Below are 15,033 nucleotides of genomic sequence, written 5' to 3'. Positions count from 1 at the left end.
CAGATTACCGAGAGTAGTTTGTGAAAGAGAGGCGCTCGCTGGGGTAACTAAAAAAGCGATATAATTCTGCAAACTGTGTATCATGGATAGCTACTTTAAATTAGTTATCACTGTCTGTTTATGCCTTTCACTCCCACCCCTATCACAACTCCTTGCTTCCAACATTTGGGACCAATTTAAAAACATATACTAGCACAAGGTTTAAGGTGTACTTGTACATACATGGTTGCAGTATGACCACATCTCCATATCAAACCTTATTTGTTAGATTTGAGAGGGACTTCGTTTATTGTTCCGTTCTTGTAGCAAGTTCACGTAATTCGAGAATTGCTGGGTGGTTGAAAGAGGGCCTTGCTACAAGAGATAGATACAACACTTTTCATGATATTTTCCCCATTCCAAATAATGCCTGCGGCGTGTACAACCGCATGTTACTGTACATACTGCGGAGGGCGCAATGGGCATTTTTGCCGGACCTGGCGTTCATATTGCAAGAAGTTAGGCGATTTCAGATAGCTGTGTTGGTATGTTTGCCGTGATTTCGTATCGTTTGCGTTTGAATCCGGTAACAGAGCCGAAGCCGGGCCACTACAGGAGTGCAAGATCATCATAAGCTTGATCACACTAAATAACGGCTCGGGCGACTAGGATTCGAGGATTGGCCAGAAGAGCCCTTTTTAGGAGGTAGGTCTCACATGGATTTTCTCTTTTTGGTTGGCGTGGTGTCGTAATCGAAGCTGTCTGAGCGGTGTAGCTTCATGTTGGGGCTCACCATGTGCTCACTGAGACGTCTCTTGGGTGGTGGCGTGAATGGAACTGGGGAATCTGTGTACGACTTTGACGAGCTGGAAGTCTTCTCAGAGCGCTTTGCTACCAATTCTGCGTGAAGAGTGCGGATGAACGCTGGTAGAGAGGGTAGTGAAAGGAGCATTGAGGGCGACTGTTTCTGTAGATCTTCGCATAACCTGTACAGCTCTGTTTGCTCAAGCGTGGGTTTGAGAGGAGACTTTTGCGTTGCAGGTTTTTGTGCCATTTGTTTTTGTGTGGCGGCTGGGTTGTCTTTGTTGGTTTTTCTCATTGTGAAGCACTGTCGTGAACGGCGATGTACTATTCAGGACGATAGCTACGGCTAAGGTAAGAATTAAAATCAGCCCCAAATATGAGATGAGACGAAAAGACATATGAGGCTGTATGGAAAAAAAAATTCAACAGTAGAAACATGATTCACAGTAAATCATGTGCAACTAATAGTTGTGGACCTTTGAGCGAATAATGGAACATTCTCGCATTTCATTCCCTATTGTACATACTTTACTCGTGGTTTATGTCATCCCATACTGTACATACATAGTGCATAGTGCGCTCGCGGTCATACCTTCAGTTCTGGTCTTCTTGCTCTTCTTGCTCACCTTGTCCAAATCTGCTCTGGAGGCATTGGTAGATTGGAAGGAGTCCGGATCTGCTTCGCCTGCAGCAAAATCCCGACTAATGGCTGCTTGGAAACATATGTAGCCTTCCTGAGAGAAGCCATCGAAGACCCCCCTGATATTCAATTCAGCTATTGGAATAGCTGATATGAGTCGTCTGCACGGACTGCTTTTATATCAGGGCAAATTGAAATTACCAGTTATACGCGCCATCCATTTTGATTCGTATATCTTCTTCTCCGGTTTCGATCTCCGACTTCGATCACTTCTGCTTTCAATCATCTCCTCAGCATCACCGTCCGAGGACAAAGTTTTTTGCCACCCAAAGAAGCACCTCAATTTCTTCTTCCAGAATGGGCTGTGCATGACAAACGCATGGACCAAAATGAGGCATGTGTGGTGATAACCCCAAGGATCTCATTATTCTTTGATAAGGTCTATCTGAGATATTCATGAAATAAATTCTTACTTATTTGGATCATTTCAGATCTTCATTGCTTACTTCAGACTCATATTACCTGCCAACCGCTGCTTGGTTGCGCGTAGTATGCAACCATAGACTCAATCATCGTAATAGATACTGTACCAGAGCTTGGTGACGACAACTGAATAAGGAAGAACCACTCTGAGATCCTAAACGCAACCAAATATTCGCACCTGTTCCCACATCGTTAGCGCCCAATAGACGTTATCTGAGTCATACGTTTCACACACACAAACCCTAACCCGTATCAGACATGAAAAATGAAATGTAAACTGGACCTGCTCCATACTGACACCAACATCACGATACAATGAGACCTACAGTAGCGCTAGTGGTTGCGCGCGGCGTTCGAGCCATGGGTTACCGAACTGCTGCGGCTGCTACCAAACCCGCTGCGGCTTCCGCCACTTCGGCTCCTGCTACTCCTGCTAAAAAGCCTGCTGCCTCCTCGTACTGGCGAAAAGCTGCCTCTGCTGCTTCCACCGCCTCTGTGAGCAACGCCACCAAGAAGACTCCTGTTGCTGCTTCATCTCCTGCCGCTGAGCCTATCGAAGCCGACGATATGCCCCAGGTCGACACGTCTACAGTTGACCAAGCACCCACCTTCCAGTATCCTGAGGGAGCCCAATCAAACGTCTTCCAGCATATGAACCAGCGAGAAATCGACTGGGAACAGTCTTTCCAGGGTCTGGGCTCCCAAGCCTTCTCTAAGGAGGCCGCCCAGGTTCTCCAGGCTCCTCTCACAGTCGAAGACATCGAAATCACCCCTGACGGACTGCTGTACCTGCCGGAAATCAAATACCGACGTGTTTTGAATGCGGCGTTCGGACCTGGAGGATGGGGTCTGGCCCCCCGAAGTGACACCGTTGTCACTGACAAGATTGTGACGCGTGAATACGGTCTCATCTGCGAGGGGAGACTTGTGTCTGTGGCTCGAGGAGAACAGACCTACTTTAACGAAGACGGCGTTCCTACTGCCTCTGAAGGATGCAAATCCAACGCCATGATGCGATGCTGCAAGGACCTGGGCGTGGCTTCTGAGCTGTGGGAGCCCAAGTTCATCCGAAAGTTCAAGGCCCAGCATTGCGAGGAGGTGTGGGGAACACATGTTGTCAACAAGCGAAAGAAGAAGCTGTGGAAGCTCAAGGGAGAGACCCTAGCCTACCCTTACCAGGAGTAGTGTATGTACATAGACGGATACTAGAACGAGGTGAATACAAATGATACGACAGCGACAATAACTACAACAATGTCCGTGATAAATATAACTATAGCTGGAACTAGCCGGAGTTGGGATAGTTGGGAAGAGAGCTACTTGTACCAAAGGTAGTCAGCTAGGAAGGAGCTGCAGGTACCATGCCCTTACAGGTTGGAGGGAATGAGAGGCTCCTCCTCCTCTGATTCTCGAGCCATACTCGCCCCAGATACAGGAGGCTCAGATGGGGGATCTACGAGTTTCTCGTAGCCAGCCTTGTTGGCCTCGCCAACCTTGGAGTAGTGACGCTGCCAGAACCAGCCCCTTGAGTTGGGACGTTCGTCCTTCACGTTCCCATCAAGTCCAAGCACATCTTCCGACTTGACAACGTCAAATTCAGTGTCAGAAGAAGAGGCCAACAAGGGAGAGTAGTCTGAGGCGGTGATGTTGACACCCGAAGCCAGCGAGGCATTCGATTTCGACTTTGTGTCGCTCTTGAGCAAAGATCCACGAGCATCAAGAGACGACAGAGCAGCCAGTAGTCTAGAGCGCTCCTTGTCTATGAGACCCAGCTGCTCGGAGTGCGGCAGAGACGAGGGGATCTCCACGGTCTCTGTTACCTCTCGAGAGCCTACTGCACCGCCAACCGCTCCGGCCGCTCGGTACATGTCGAACAGCCGCGTGATTTTGCCACCTGTGGCAGGGCTGTTGGACTTGATGTAGCCCATCACAGAGTCCATGTAGGACTGTGGGACCACGGGAGTGGCAGGAGCGGGGTTGGCGCTGGTGCTCTTGGCTGCTTCTGTGTCGAAACCTTTTCCGGTGAGCCATTTAACTAGCACAGAGAGGTACTGCAGGCCGTAGTCTCGCACATATGTGTGGCCGTTGGCAAAGAAGTCCTCAATCTGTGTATTGTAACGGTCGAGGAAGGGCTCGACTTTCTCGTCGTAGAGTCGCACAGCGCCCTGGGACTGGGGCAGCACCAGCCAGGCGAAAAAAACGAGTCTGGCTAGCGAGTAGAGGGGCAGAACTGACAGGACAACTCCAAATGTGTTTTCGAGCGCCTGTTCGATGCCCATGACCACCCAGTATTTGAGCCAGGGGGTTGCGTAGGTCATGTCGTGAGATTTAATGGCTCGATAAGAGGCAAAGATGGGGAATACCACCGAGGCGATGGAGCTATGTTAGTTGTCCCGATAGCGAGTCAACGTGTCGGTATCTTTCTGCAGCGTTTCCTTTCTATACTCACCCCAATGCGTGGAACATGTTTGTGTTTGGTTACGTGGACTGTTTGTGGTGTGAGAGAAAAAACCACAAGTCGTGTGCAATTTGCCACTGAGTTTGTGAGGTTGTAGGGTTGGAGCAACGTTGAATAGAGTCACGTGGCTTCGAGGTCGGGTGGCGCTGGCTAGCAGACAAGAAAAAGCGGCGTTTGAGAGGATGTAATGACTTTAGTATGCCTGGTGATGTCGACTATGGAGAAAGAGGTCAGGTTGCATTTGCATGCGCATGCGCATTTTGGTTTTTGGCTTCTTCGTCTGCAGTTGGTGTGCAAGTGACCTTTAGGTTGATTTGGGTTCCCACGCGGCCCTTCAGGTTGAGGAGCGTCGGAATTGGACGCTAGGAGCGAGTCAGGTGTGCTGAGTAAGCAAATGCCGCCTTTTCGGACCGGTTTTGTACTCAAACAATCGAGCTACACGCGTGTCCACGTGCCCCACACACCCACACCCCTCCCACAGCTATCTGCATTATCAAGTAACGATAAGCAAACTTAACCCAATCTTACTGTGCCCACACATGCCATTTTTGGCGTGGCACATGACTGCCGGGAGAAAACAGTCATGTGGTTAAAGAGGGGCATTCCAACGGGACGTTGTATACGGCTTGGGTCGAAAATCCAGGGCAGAAAGACAACTAGTTTCGATGCGAGGCATCAATTAAGCAAATTGCAAGACCCTGTTGTCTCTAGATCGCCTCCAGACCTCCCCCACAATGCAACATCGTTTGAGTTGCTACGCTACGTTAGCCCGCTCTTAGTAGCCAATGCTTGCTTGAGTTTGACGGTCGCTGAAACTGGCGGGGCTTAAACAAAACATTTAGTGCACCGCCATAACGGGATTATTCTATAGTCGAGTTATAGACAGGCTGAAGGGAGAAAGATGCACTATCGAGGGGCGCGACAGTTGATACGAGCTTTGTTTGACTGAAGAGCAAGAGAAAACTGCCGTAGAGTCTGTTCTGATAAGAGAGATGCGGAGAGGGTCAGCAGCAATCTTGGAAAACAAGACATACAGTAGCTACAGTACTTCTACGACTAGTAGAATCACCCTTACCATAAGCAGATGTCGTGAAATAGAAGCGCAACACAGGAAGTATGACCACCAATTTCCATTCATCCTGCTACAAGTCCACTCTACTGTACCTACAGTATACTCTCGTAGAGTACCCAGAAAACAATGTACATACTGTAGGTGTTATTAAAATAATACATGTATGTACTGTAGCTACTGTATAAGTAAGTCGTATAGAAGATTCCCCATAGTTAGTACAGACTACCAGAGGCTTATATCAAAAGTGTGCACTGCTCCTTCGTTGCGCAACCGCACGACCGTTCTCAGAGCCCTATCAGAGACCACTCAAAGAGAGAATTCTCTTAGCCCACTGAGTTATATCAACTACATTCCAATTAAAGAAGGTAGCTACAAGTAGCGGTGTACATACCGATACCATTTACAAGTCTTGTATTGTTCACTGTCCTATTTTTGCTCTCAACCCGTGTCCCCGTATTCTCGTCTCTAGTTCCATCACAGGCTAAACAGCCGGATGTCCAGATCGCAACGCCAAATAAACCATTTTTCCCTTCTCAATATCTACAGTACATACAGTATCAGGTAACCAAATTGCCCCTAATGAAATTCCTTGCTACTTGTAATATACGGTACACACTTGGCGGTTGCACCTACTGTAGCAGACCGATAATTTAACACCTCTTTCATGGTTTGTTTCATTTGGACAGGGATGAATAAGTGAACATACCAGCACTTTGGATATTATTGCTCTTACATACTATACTTGTAATTGTACTCAGTGTTGCTTAGAGAAATTCAATCGGACAGACATTCATAGAGGAGCCCCGAGGCAGGGAATGGGGATATGTTAACTTCTCGATAGGAGTACGAACAGTAGCTATTGTACAAGCACTTTACGCTTAAGGGTAGAGTATTTCACTGTACACAGCCTATAACCATTTCTCAACGGACAATATATTTACAAAACAAAAGCACTATTTAATTCAGTACGAGGAAGAACAGGAGAAGACAAATCCAAACTTTCAGCGAGTCACAAAATCATGTGTTTTTCATTAAATAAGTCCATAATTAACTGGGGAGTCCTTAGAAGAGGACTGCCATGACCATAATAGTCATCATGGCAGCAGAAACGCCAAAAGTGGAGGCAGAGTTGGCCTGAGAAGGTCCTTCCGAGCCAGAGCCGGAGCCGGAGCCCTCGGATCCAGAGCCAGAGCCAGAGCCAGAGCCGGAACCAGAGCCAGAGCCGGAGCCCTCGGATCCAGAGCCAGAGCCAGAGCCAGAGCCCGGAACCAGAGCCAGGAGCCGGAACCAGAGCCAGAGCCCAGAGCCGAAGAGCCAGAGCCGGAGCCCAGAGCCAGAGCCAGAGCCGGAACCAGAGCCGGAGCCAGAGCCCTCAGAGCCGGAACCAGAGCCAGAGCCAGAGCCCTCAGAGCCGGAACCAGAGCCAGAGCCGGAGCCCTCAGAGCCGGAACCAGAGCCAGAGCCGGAGCCCTCAGAGCCGGAACCAGAGCCAGAACCGGAGCCCTCAGAGCCAAGAGCCAGAACACAAGATCCGGAAGCCCTCAGAGCCAGAAGCCAGAGCCGGAGCCCAGAGCCAGAGCCAGAGCCAGAACCAGATCCGGGAGCCTTCAGAGCCACAGAGCCGGAAGCCAGAGCCAGAGGCCAGAGCCAGAGCCCCTCAGAGCCTGAAACCAGAGCCGGAGCCGGAACCAGAAGGCCGGAGCCGGAGCCAGAAGCCAGAGCCGGAAGCCGGAGCCAGAACCCAGAGCCAGAGCCGTTGTCGCCAGCAGAGCCGCCGTTTCCGCCGTTGGAACCGCCGTTGTTACCTCCGTTGTTGCCACCGTCAGAGCCGCCGTTTCCGCCGTTGGAACCGCCGTTGTTACCTCCGTTGTTGCCACCATCAGAGCCGCCGTTTCCACCGTTGTTTCCACCGTTGGAACCGCCATTGTTACCTCCGTTGTTGCCACCATCAGAGCCGCCGTTTCCACCGTTGTTTCCACCGTTGTTTCCGCCGTTGTCGCCTCCGTTTCCGCCGTTGTTTCCGCCGTTGTCGCCTCCGTTTCCACCGTTTCCACCAGTGGTAGAGGTGGTAGCAGCGGAAGATGTAGGAGAAGCAGTGTTATCGTCGGAGTTGGTAGCAGTGTTAGAACCGGAGTTGTTGCCGTTGCCGCCAGTCTGAGTAGCAGTGTTGGAACCAGAGTTGTTGCCGTTGCCACCAGTCTGAGTAGCAGTGTTGGAACCAGAGCTGTTGCCGTTGCCACCAGTCTGAGTAGCAGTGTTGGAACCAGAGTTGTTGCCGTTGCCGCCAGTCTGAGTAGCAGTGTTGGAACCAGAGTTGTTGCCGTTGCCACCAGTCTGAGTAGCAGTGTTGGAACCAGAGTTGTTGCCGTTGCCGCCAGTCTGAGTAGCAGTGTTGGAGCCAGAGTTGTTACCGTTGCCGCCAGTCTGAGTAGCAGTGTTGGAACCAGAGTTGTTACCGTTGCCGCCAGTCTGAGTAGCAGTGTTGGAACCAGAGTTGTTGCCGTTGCCGCCAGTCTGGGTAGCAGTGTTAGAACCGGTCTGAGTAGCAGTGTTGGAACCAGAGTTGTTGCCGTTGCCGCCAGTCTGGGTAGCAGTGTTAGAACCGGTCTGAGTAGCAGTGTTGGAACCAGAGTTGTTACCGTCACCGCTAGTAGTAGAGGCAGTGTTAGAACCAGTCTCCGAAGCGCCTGTGTTGGTGTTGGAGTTGTTGCCATCAGTAGACTGTCCGGTAGCAGAGGACTCGCCAGCACCGCCAGTAGTAGAGGACTCGCCAGCACCACCAGTAGTAGAGGACTCACCAGCACCACCAGTAGTGGAAGGAGCAGAAGACGACTCACCAGCACCACCAGTAGTGGAAGGAGCAGAAGACGACTCACCAGCACCGCCAGTAGTAGAGGACTCACCAGCACCGCCAGTAGTAGAGGACTCGCCAGCACCACCAGTAGTGGAGGATTCACCAGCACCGCCAGTAGTGGAGGACTCGCCAGCACCACCAGTAGTGGAAGGAGCAGAAGATGACTCGCCAGCACCACCAGTAGTAGAGGACTCACCAGCACCCCCAGTAGTAGAGGACTCGCCAGCACCGCCAGTAGTAGAGGACTCACCAGCACCGCCAGTAGTAGAGGACTCGCCAGCACCGCCAGTAGTAGAGGACTCACCAGCACCGCCAGTAGTAGAGGACTCGCCAGCACCGCCAGTAGTAGAGGACTCACCAGCACCGCCAGTAGTAGAGGACTCGCCAGCACCGCCAGTAGTAGAGGACTCACCAGCACCGCCAGACTAAACAGAAAAGAAAGTAGTAGAGGAATCGCCAGCACCACCAGTAGTAGAGGACTCACCAGCACCGCCAGTAGTAGAGGACTCGCCAGCACCGCCAGTAGTAGAGGACTCGCCAGCACCACCTGTAGTTGAGGACTCGCCAGCACCGCCAGTAGAGGAAGGAGCGGAGGAGGACTCGCCAGATCCAGAGCCAGTGGAAGAAGGAGTGGTATCAGTCACAGAGCTTGAAGGAGATGGTCCTGCAGAGGAAGAAGGCTCAGCAGATGTCGTAATGGCCTCAGAAGTGGCTGGGGTCTTGGTGACACACTCGCCGGTGATGGTCTGGTAGACACAGTTGGAAGAGGCAGTAGACTGAACGTTACACTTTCCAAGCCAGTTGAGGAAGTTGGCAGCGAGGTAGGGGATGTTGCCAAGATCGAAGAGAGAGAGGCACTGGATACAGTCACCAACATCCTTGGCAGAGTTTGCAAGTCGATCACAGATACAAGACTGGAGACCGACACACAGACCGACGGAGGAGATAACACCAGTACAAGTGGTCATGCACTGGGACAGAGTGAGATCAAAGGGGTTAACGACAGAGCAAGTGGATGAAGTGACATCGGGCTCACACGACACGTTGGGGTCAATAGTCTGAGTGGTGCAAACCTCAGTAGGGGTAGTAGCAACATCACACTGGCCAAGGAACTGGAGAAGCTGACCGGGAATATCAAAGATACCAGTGAAGTCAATGTAGGTGACACAAGATAGACAGGCGTTGACGTTGTCGTTGAGAGTAAGGAGTCGGTCACAGATGCACTGCTTCACGCCAACACAGAGAGCGATTTGGCTGATGACATCACTGCACTTCTGAATACAGGTCTCCTTGGGGTAGGTGATGGAGCTGCAAGAAGTGATCGTAGTAGCAACAGGGCCTGTTGCAGAAGAAGGAGGAGCAGTGACAGAGCTGGGGACAGAAGACTGGCCAGAGTTGTCAGTGGTGGAAGATCCAGAACCATCAGTGGAAGATCCAGAGCCGTCAGTGTTAGAGGCGGTGGAAGAAGCACCGGAGTTGTCGGTAGTGGAAGAAGCACCGGAGTTGTCGGTAGTGGAAGAAGCACCTGAGTTGTCGGTAGTGGAAGCACCAGTCTCAGTGGACGAAGCACCAGCATCAGTGGACGAAGCACCAGCATCAGTGGAAGAAGCACCAGCATCAGTGGAAGAAGCACCAGCATCAGTGGAAGAAGCACCAGCATCAGTAGAAGAAGCACCAGCATCAGTGGAAGAAGCACCAGCATCAGTGGAAGAAGCACCAGCATCAGTAGAAGACGCACCAGTATCAGTTGAAGAAGCACCAGTATCAGTGGAAGAAGCGCCAGATCCATCTGTGGTAGAAGAAGCAGCCGAGTTGTCAGAGGAGCTGGGAGCCTCAGTGCTGGAGACAGCATCAGAAGAGCTGGGAGCGGAGGAAGCCTCAGTGGAAGACTCGGCAGCAGAGGAGCTGGGGGCCTCGGAAGAAGAAGCGGGAGCCTCAGTCGATGAAGCAGCATCAGTGGAAGAGGCAGCCTCGGTCGAGGACTCGGCAGCGGAAGAGCTAGGGGCCTCAGAAGAAGAGGGAACCTCGGAAGAAGAAGAGGGAGCCTCGGAAGAAGAAGAGGGAGCCTCAGTAGACGAAGAAGCTTCGGTGGAGGAAGGTCCCTCGGAAGATGCAGAGCTGGAAGGAGCAGCAGACGAAGAAGGAGCCTCAGACGAAGAAGACTCAGCCGAAGTTGTGGTGGCCTCGACGGTCGACGACGAAGGAGGAGCGATGGTTTGACAAGCACCGGGAGTGGTGCTGGTATCACACTGCAGAGTCTGACCAGCGTCCAGTCCACAGTTTCCAAGCCAGTTGAGCAGACCAGTAGCCAGGTTAGGGATGGCCGACAGGTCGAAGATGGTGATACAGGACAGGCAGGTAGCGATGGAAGAGGTGAGACCAATCAGCCGCGAACACACGCAATCCTTAACACCCAGACATAGACCGACGTTGGTGATGATGCTGGTACAAGTCTGGGTACACTGCAAGAAAGACAGGTTAGGCTTGGGAGGAGCAGTACAGGTGGTGGACACCTGAGGAGGTTCACAAGTCACATCAGGATCAATGACACTGGTGACACAAACGGGCTCAGCAGTAGTGGGCTGGCTGCAGCCGGCCAGGAACTTGACAATCTGGTTGGGGATATCCAGGATGTTGTTCAGGGCAGTGAAATGGGTCACACAATCCAGACAGTTGTTGATATTGTCCAGGGTCTTAGAGATTCGGTCACAAATGCAGGACTGGATGCCCAGACAAAGAGCAATGTCTCGAATGACAGCGGCACACTGGTTGAAACAGGTCTGCTGATCACTGGGAGGAGCAGAGCAAGATGTGACGGTGGAGATGGGAGCTCGTTTAGCGAGAACGGGAATAGCGGGGCCGGGGGTAATCATGGGGGCGGAGACACCACAAACGGGCACCTCAGGCTGCATGGGGAGGCCCTGCTCCTCCAGGGTGCTGAGCACGGTGTTTTTGTTGTCGAGCTCATAGACAGTCAGGCACTGCAGGCACTATTGTTAGTTTCTGTGATTGTGTGGTGTTTGTGAGGTTGTGAGGTTGAGTTTACCGCTCAAGCATCACAACAACACGGTGGTGTCAAAATAGAGTTGGGAGGGGTGCACAAAAGCACTTCTGGTGCGTTCACGTCTAAGCCTTTAAGCTTTTGACACCCCGCCTAAACGAGTAGAAAGATCACCATATGGCTGCCCTCGTGAAACATCATAGTGAGACAGTTTTTCAAAACGGGGGGTGGATACTCACCTGCTCGGGGTCAGAGTCGCTGACGAGGAAATCGTTGCAAGTGTCGAGACAACCATCAAGGTCGAAGACACTTCGGGGGACACAGCCCTCCATGGGGTGCTGCTGAATAGGACCAGCAGCAGCCAGGAGTGCACCCGCAAGGGGCAACACAATTGAGAACTTCATTATCTGTTGTTAGTACATTGTTGCAGAAAATTTTGTGGGCATTGACATTGGCTTGCAATTGGTAGCGTGGCAGCCTGCTGTCTGCCCAGTAAAGCAGCATTTTAGTGCCACGCTAAGACCCTGCCTGTGGTGGGCCTGCACCTTACAGCGAAAAGTATCCAACACACCACCCCGAATGAGAGGGAATGGCCGCCACTGATTAACCCTGGATATTCCCGTTCAGTGCCAGTCGCGTATCAGTGACAGGTGCTCTCCCAACAGGGGGTCCCCACAGTTGCAGGGGATCCTCGTACTCACAGAGCCAAGTACTGGGTAAGTTTGAATCTTATGCACCAGACACTTGTACTATGTTAGCACTGATCAGCGTGATAGTCGGATTTGCACTCGGGAGATTGGCGATGATGAGCAGCGATCAGTCAGAGACGTTGTGTGGAGGGGTAGATACTCACATTGACGGTTGTTAAGTCGTTCGTCGAAAAGAAAGGTCGAACAGAAAGGGGGTATTAGGTGATTGAGCGAGTGTCGTGAAGAAGCTGGAGAACCAAGTGGAGGATTCCGTCCAGACTTTATATCTTTGGCGAATTGACAGTTTCCTATTGGCATGGGTGGTTTGATTGTGCATTCACCAGGAACTGACTGATTTGTCTTCTTTGTTTGCAAAGTCAGGTTAGGTCCCTGTACGGTTTTGCTCGCAGAGGGCTGCCAACCTGCACAGCGGCACTGCTGAGCTTGTGTTTAAACGTCTGGAGCTATGGTTCGCCCGCTGGATGATCGGTAGATCGATTGCCTATCGGGTTGGTATAACTAGGGTGGATTGTCTATAACTCCTGTATCTTTGGGCTTGTAGGGCACTATTGAGTCCCTTTGAGCGCCAGGGAAGGACCTGAGAAGATATTAAGACCCTTGTCGACGTCCCGTCCGAGTCCACGGCCACTCTAGGTCTCAAGAATTGCTGTGAGCTCCATTTTTGGATGAAACGAGCCAAAACCAGTAATCTGGCTGTTTACAACCCCCTAAGACAAAGAAAGTCGGGGTGAAAAACACAAAAGCTGGCAGCCAGTGGGCATCATTCACGTCTTGGCTCTTGTTGACCTTGTCTCAACATCAAGATCGCATCCTGCACATGTCATTTTGTGGTTTTGTGGTTTTGTGGTTTTGTGGTTTTGTGGTTTTGTGGTTTGGAGTTATGTGTGTGAAGAGGTTGAAAACACAAAGTGGAGGAAATCGCAAAAGCTTACTGCCCGGCATACAAAAACACAAAACCTTGGAAACTCAATACCTTTTACAATTTTCAAGGTATCGCGTATGATGCTTGAAATAGAAGGGACATCTCGGCTAAGGTTTTCATCGTGCTGGGGATCGGAGAAAGACAAGGGGGTGGGAGGTGGCATAAAGCCGCTTGGCTTCTGACACGTCTGTAAGACACCAAACCCCAACTGGGACGGTGAATACTGGTGCTGCGGTGGCCGCGACAACCCCGAGTGTCTCAGGAGAAAACCTGACTGGCACTAAATGTTTGCTCTCGTATTGAGCTGCTGTTGGACGATCCGTATGTACGCCATGCTCTCCGTGTTTCCGGTCGAATGCAATGTGCAGCGGAGTAACTCCTTGTCCTGTCTTGCTGCGTCTGTACCATATCCGGGACCCAACGAAGCACAGCTGGCTGGTAAACAGTAGGCTGCTGGACTAATGAACACCGCCAACTTGAAGGCCCCCTGGCAGTGGGCTCTGTTTGGGCCAACGTTAAAAAAGCACATCTAGCTGGAATCTAATTTATTTTTTCTTTCTGGGGACTTCTGAGACGAAAGATATTCTTTTTTCTTTAAGCTGCTCTTTTGCCCGTTTGGGAATGCTGTTGAGAATGCTCCTGTCTCACTCTCCATCCATCCCGCACCCTCGCTGCCTGCCAGAGCACCCAGCATGAGGGCCGTATATGTCAAAGCAGCACCCTGCATCGACCCCGCAGACAAGCGACCTGGTTGGAAAACAAAAAGTCAAGTAAACGACCACCCCTGTAGCTATGAGAACGTGACCATGGTTGAAGAAAAGGATAGAGTTCCTTGTTACATGAATCGTATACTTCTGCATCTGACGGTTTGGGCACATTCCAGGCCATCTGGTGAAACTAGAGTCTTACCAAATGTCTGATGACGGGAAGCTCTGCTAAATCCGCGGGTTGAAGATGACCAACCGTGGAGTTCTTGTCGAAACCAAAGTCATGGGCCGAAATCGTGGGCCTGAATAGAAACAAAAAGCAACGACTATAGAGTCTAGAGTCTATAGAACCTGGAGAATACAAGTAGTCAAGCAATTTGATGCCCAGGCAACGGGACACTCAAAGTCTTCTATTCATTATCGACATATAGACTCTCTCCTTGTCGTCCAGCTATAGGTCTTGGTTACAAGGGAGGAAAACTCAAGCGGTCTTTGTTTCGTGGATACTTGCAAGTGCTGTTGCTTTTTCAAGCAGCCACCACCTAAGTCTAGTCAAGGGTCATCCTTTAGAGAATCATCACACCACCTCAAACTTCCATATCTGAAGCAAAGAAGGAATAAGCGAAACAGCTCATGGGCTTCCCGGCGTTCTAGTCCTTGTTCGGGTGTCTCCGAGTCTCGCTAAGCAGCTGAATTGAGGTTACAGGGTCCATTCGAAGTGCCTTGGAAGTTGGCCAACTTCCATGCGACTCCAACACATAAAAATGTGTTTGGGACGTTAAATTTGAGTAGTTTGTAAGACCTCGGAGGTTGTGAGAAGTCAGTTTCATTGTGTGCCTTTCATAAACAATCATACAACTTGTGAGCTATGGCAGCTCTGCTATTCATCGGGGCCGGTGGTTTGTTCCCAGCTATTACGATCTGTTGACGATACATCCCCGCCAAAGCAGCCATCAATCCCCAAGGAGAATAAACAAGCGACTTCTGCAGAGTGCCTTCTCCGCTGCCTTCCCGTCTTCTAAACCTGTTCTTTCGCCCCTGGCAGCAGCAATTGCGTCCAATAATAGAACATGACCTACGTTTGTACCTGACCTTTACGCTTTGGTTATACGACTGTCAACCCGCTAAGGCGGCTGAGTTGGGGAAAACAAGTTGAACAACTCCATCTACTCTTGAGTGCACTAAACTTGCCTATGCTCAAATCCAATCATTCAATGTCTCTTTCGTTTCTTTTTCTCTTGTTGAAGGTCCAGGGTTCAGTCTGTGAGCAAGAGGATCGGTGGAGAGCAAACGACTTTACAGTATTCAGCTTTTCGCAGAAAAAAACGATTCAATTCAACAATCGGAGTTAGCTTCTCGAGTGTTTGAAGGAACCGGGGCCTGTCTATTGTACGTATCCTGTA

At 50.9% G+C, this 15,033-nt stretch overlaps 3 protein-coding genes across 3 annotated transcripts; 1 reads left to right on the top strand and 2 right to left on the bottom strand.

The window, feature by feature from the left end:
- Positions 1 to 2,221: 2,221 nt before the first annotated feature.
- On the top strand, positions 2,222 to 3,091 carry YALI1_E07040g (uncharacterized protein; the record flags this gene model as incomplete). Its single annotated transcript, XM_503604.3, has 1 exon — positions 2,222 to 3,091. The coding sequence occupies one exon, from the start codon at positions 2,222 to 2,224 to the stop codon at positions 3,089 to 3,091; it is 870 nt and encodes a 289-aa protein (XP_503604.3).
- A 182-nt stretch (positions 3,092 to 3,273) lies between these two features.
- Positions 3,274 to 4,372, bottom strand: YALI1_E07019g (uncharacterized protein; the record flags this gene model as incomplete). Its single annotated transcript, XM_503603.3, has 2 exons — positions 3,274 to 4,285; positions 4,356 to 4,372. 2 exons carry the CDS (start codon positions 4,370 to 4,372, stop codon positions 3,274 to 3,276), a joined length of 1,029 nt encoding a protein of 342 aa, XP_503603.3.
- A 2,126-nt stretch (positions 4,373 to 6,498) lies between these two features.
- On the bottom strand, positions 6,499 to 11,695 carry YALI1_E06946g (uncharacterized protein; the record flags this gene model as incomplete). The annotated part of the gene is made up of 3 exons (XM_068282911.1): positions 6,499 to 8,027; positions 8,775 to 11,280; positions 11,531 to 11,695. The coding sequence occupies 3 exons, from the start codon at positions 11,693 to 11,695 to the stop codon at positions 6,499 to 6,501; spliced, it is 4,200 nt and encodes a 1,399-aa protein (XP_068139012.1).
- Positions 11,696 to 15,033: the final 3,338 nt, after the last annotated feature.

The sequence above is a fragment of the Yarrowia lipolytica genome, chromosome 1E (assembly GCF_001761485.1).
Source record: "Yarrowia lipolytica chromosome 1E, complete sequence".
Classification (NCBI taxonomy): Eukaryota; Fungi; Ascomycota; class Dipodascomycetes; order Dipodascales; genus Yarrowia; species Yarrowia lipolytica.
This window is presented reverse-complemented; position numbering and strand designations above follow the sequence as displayed.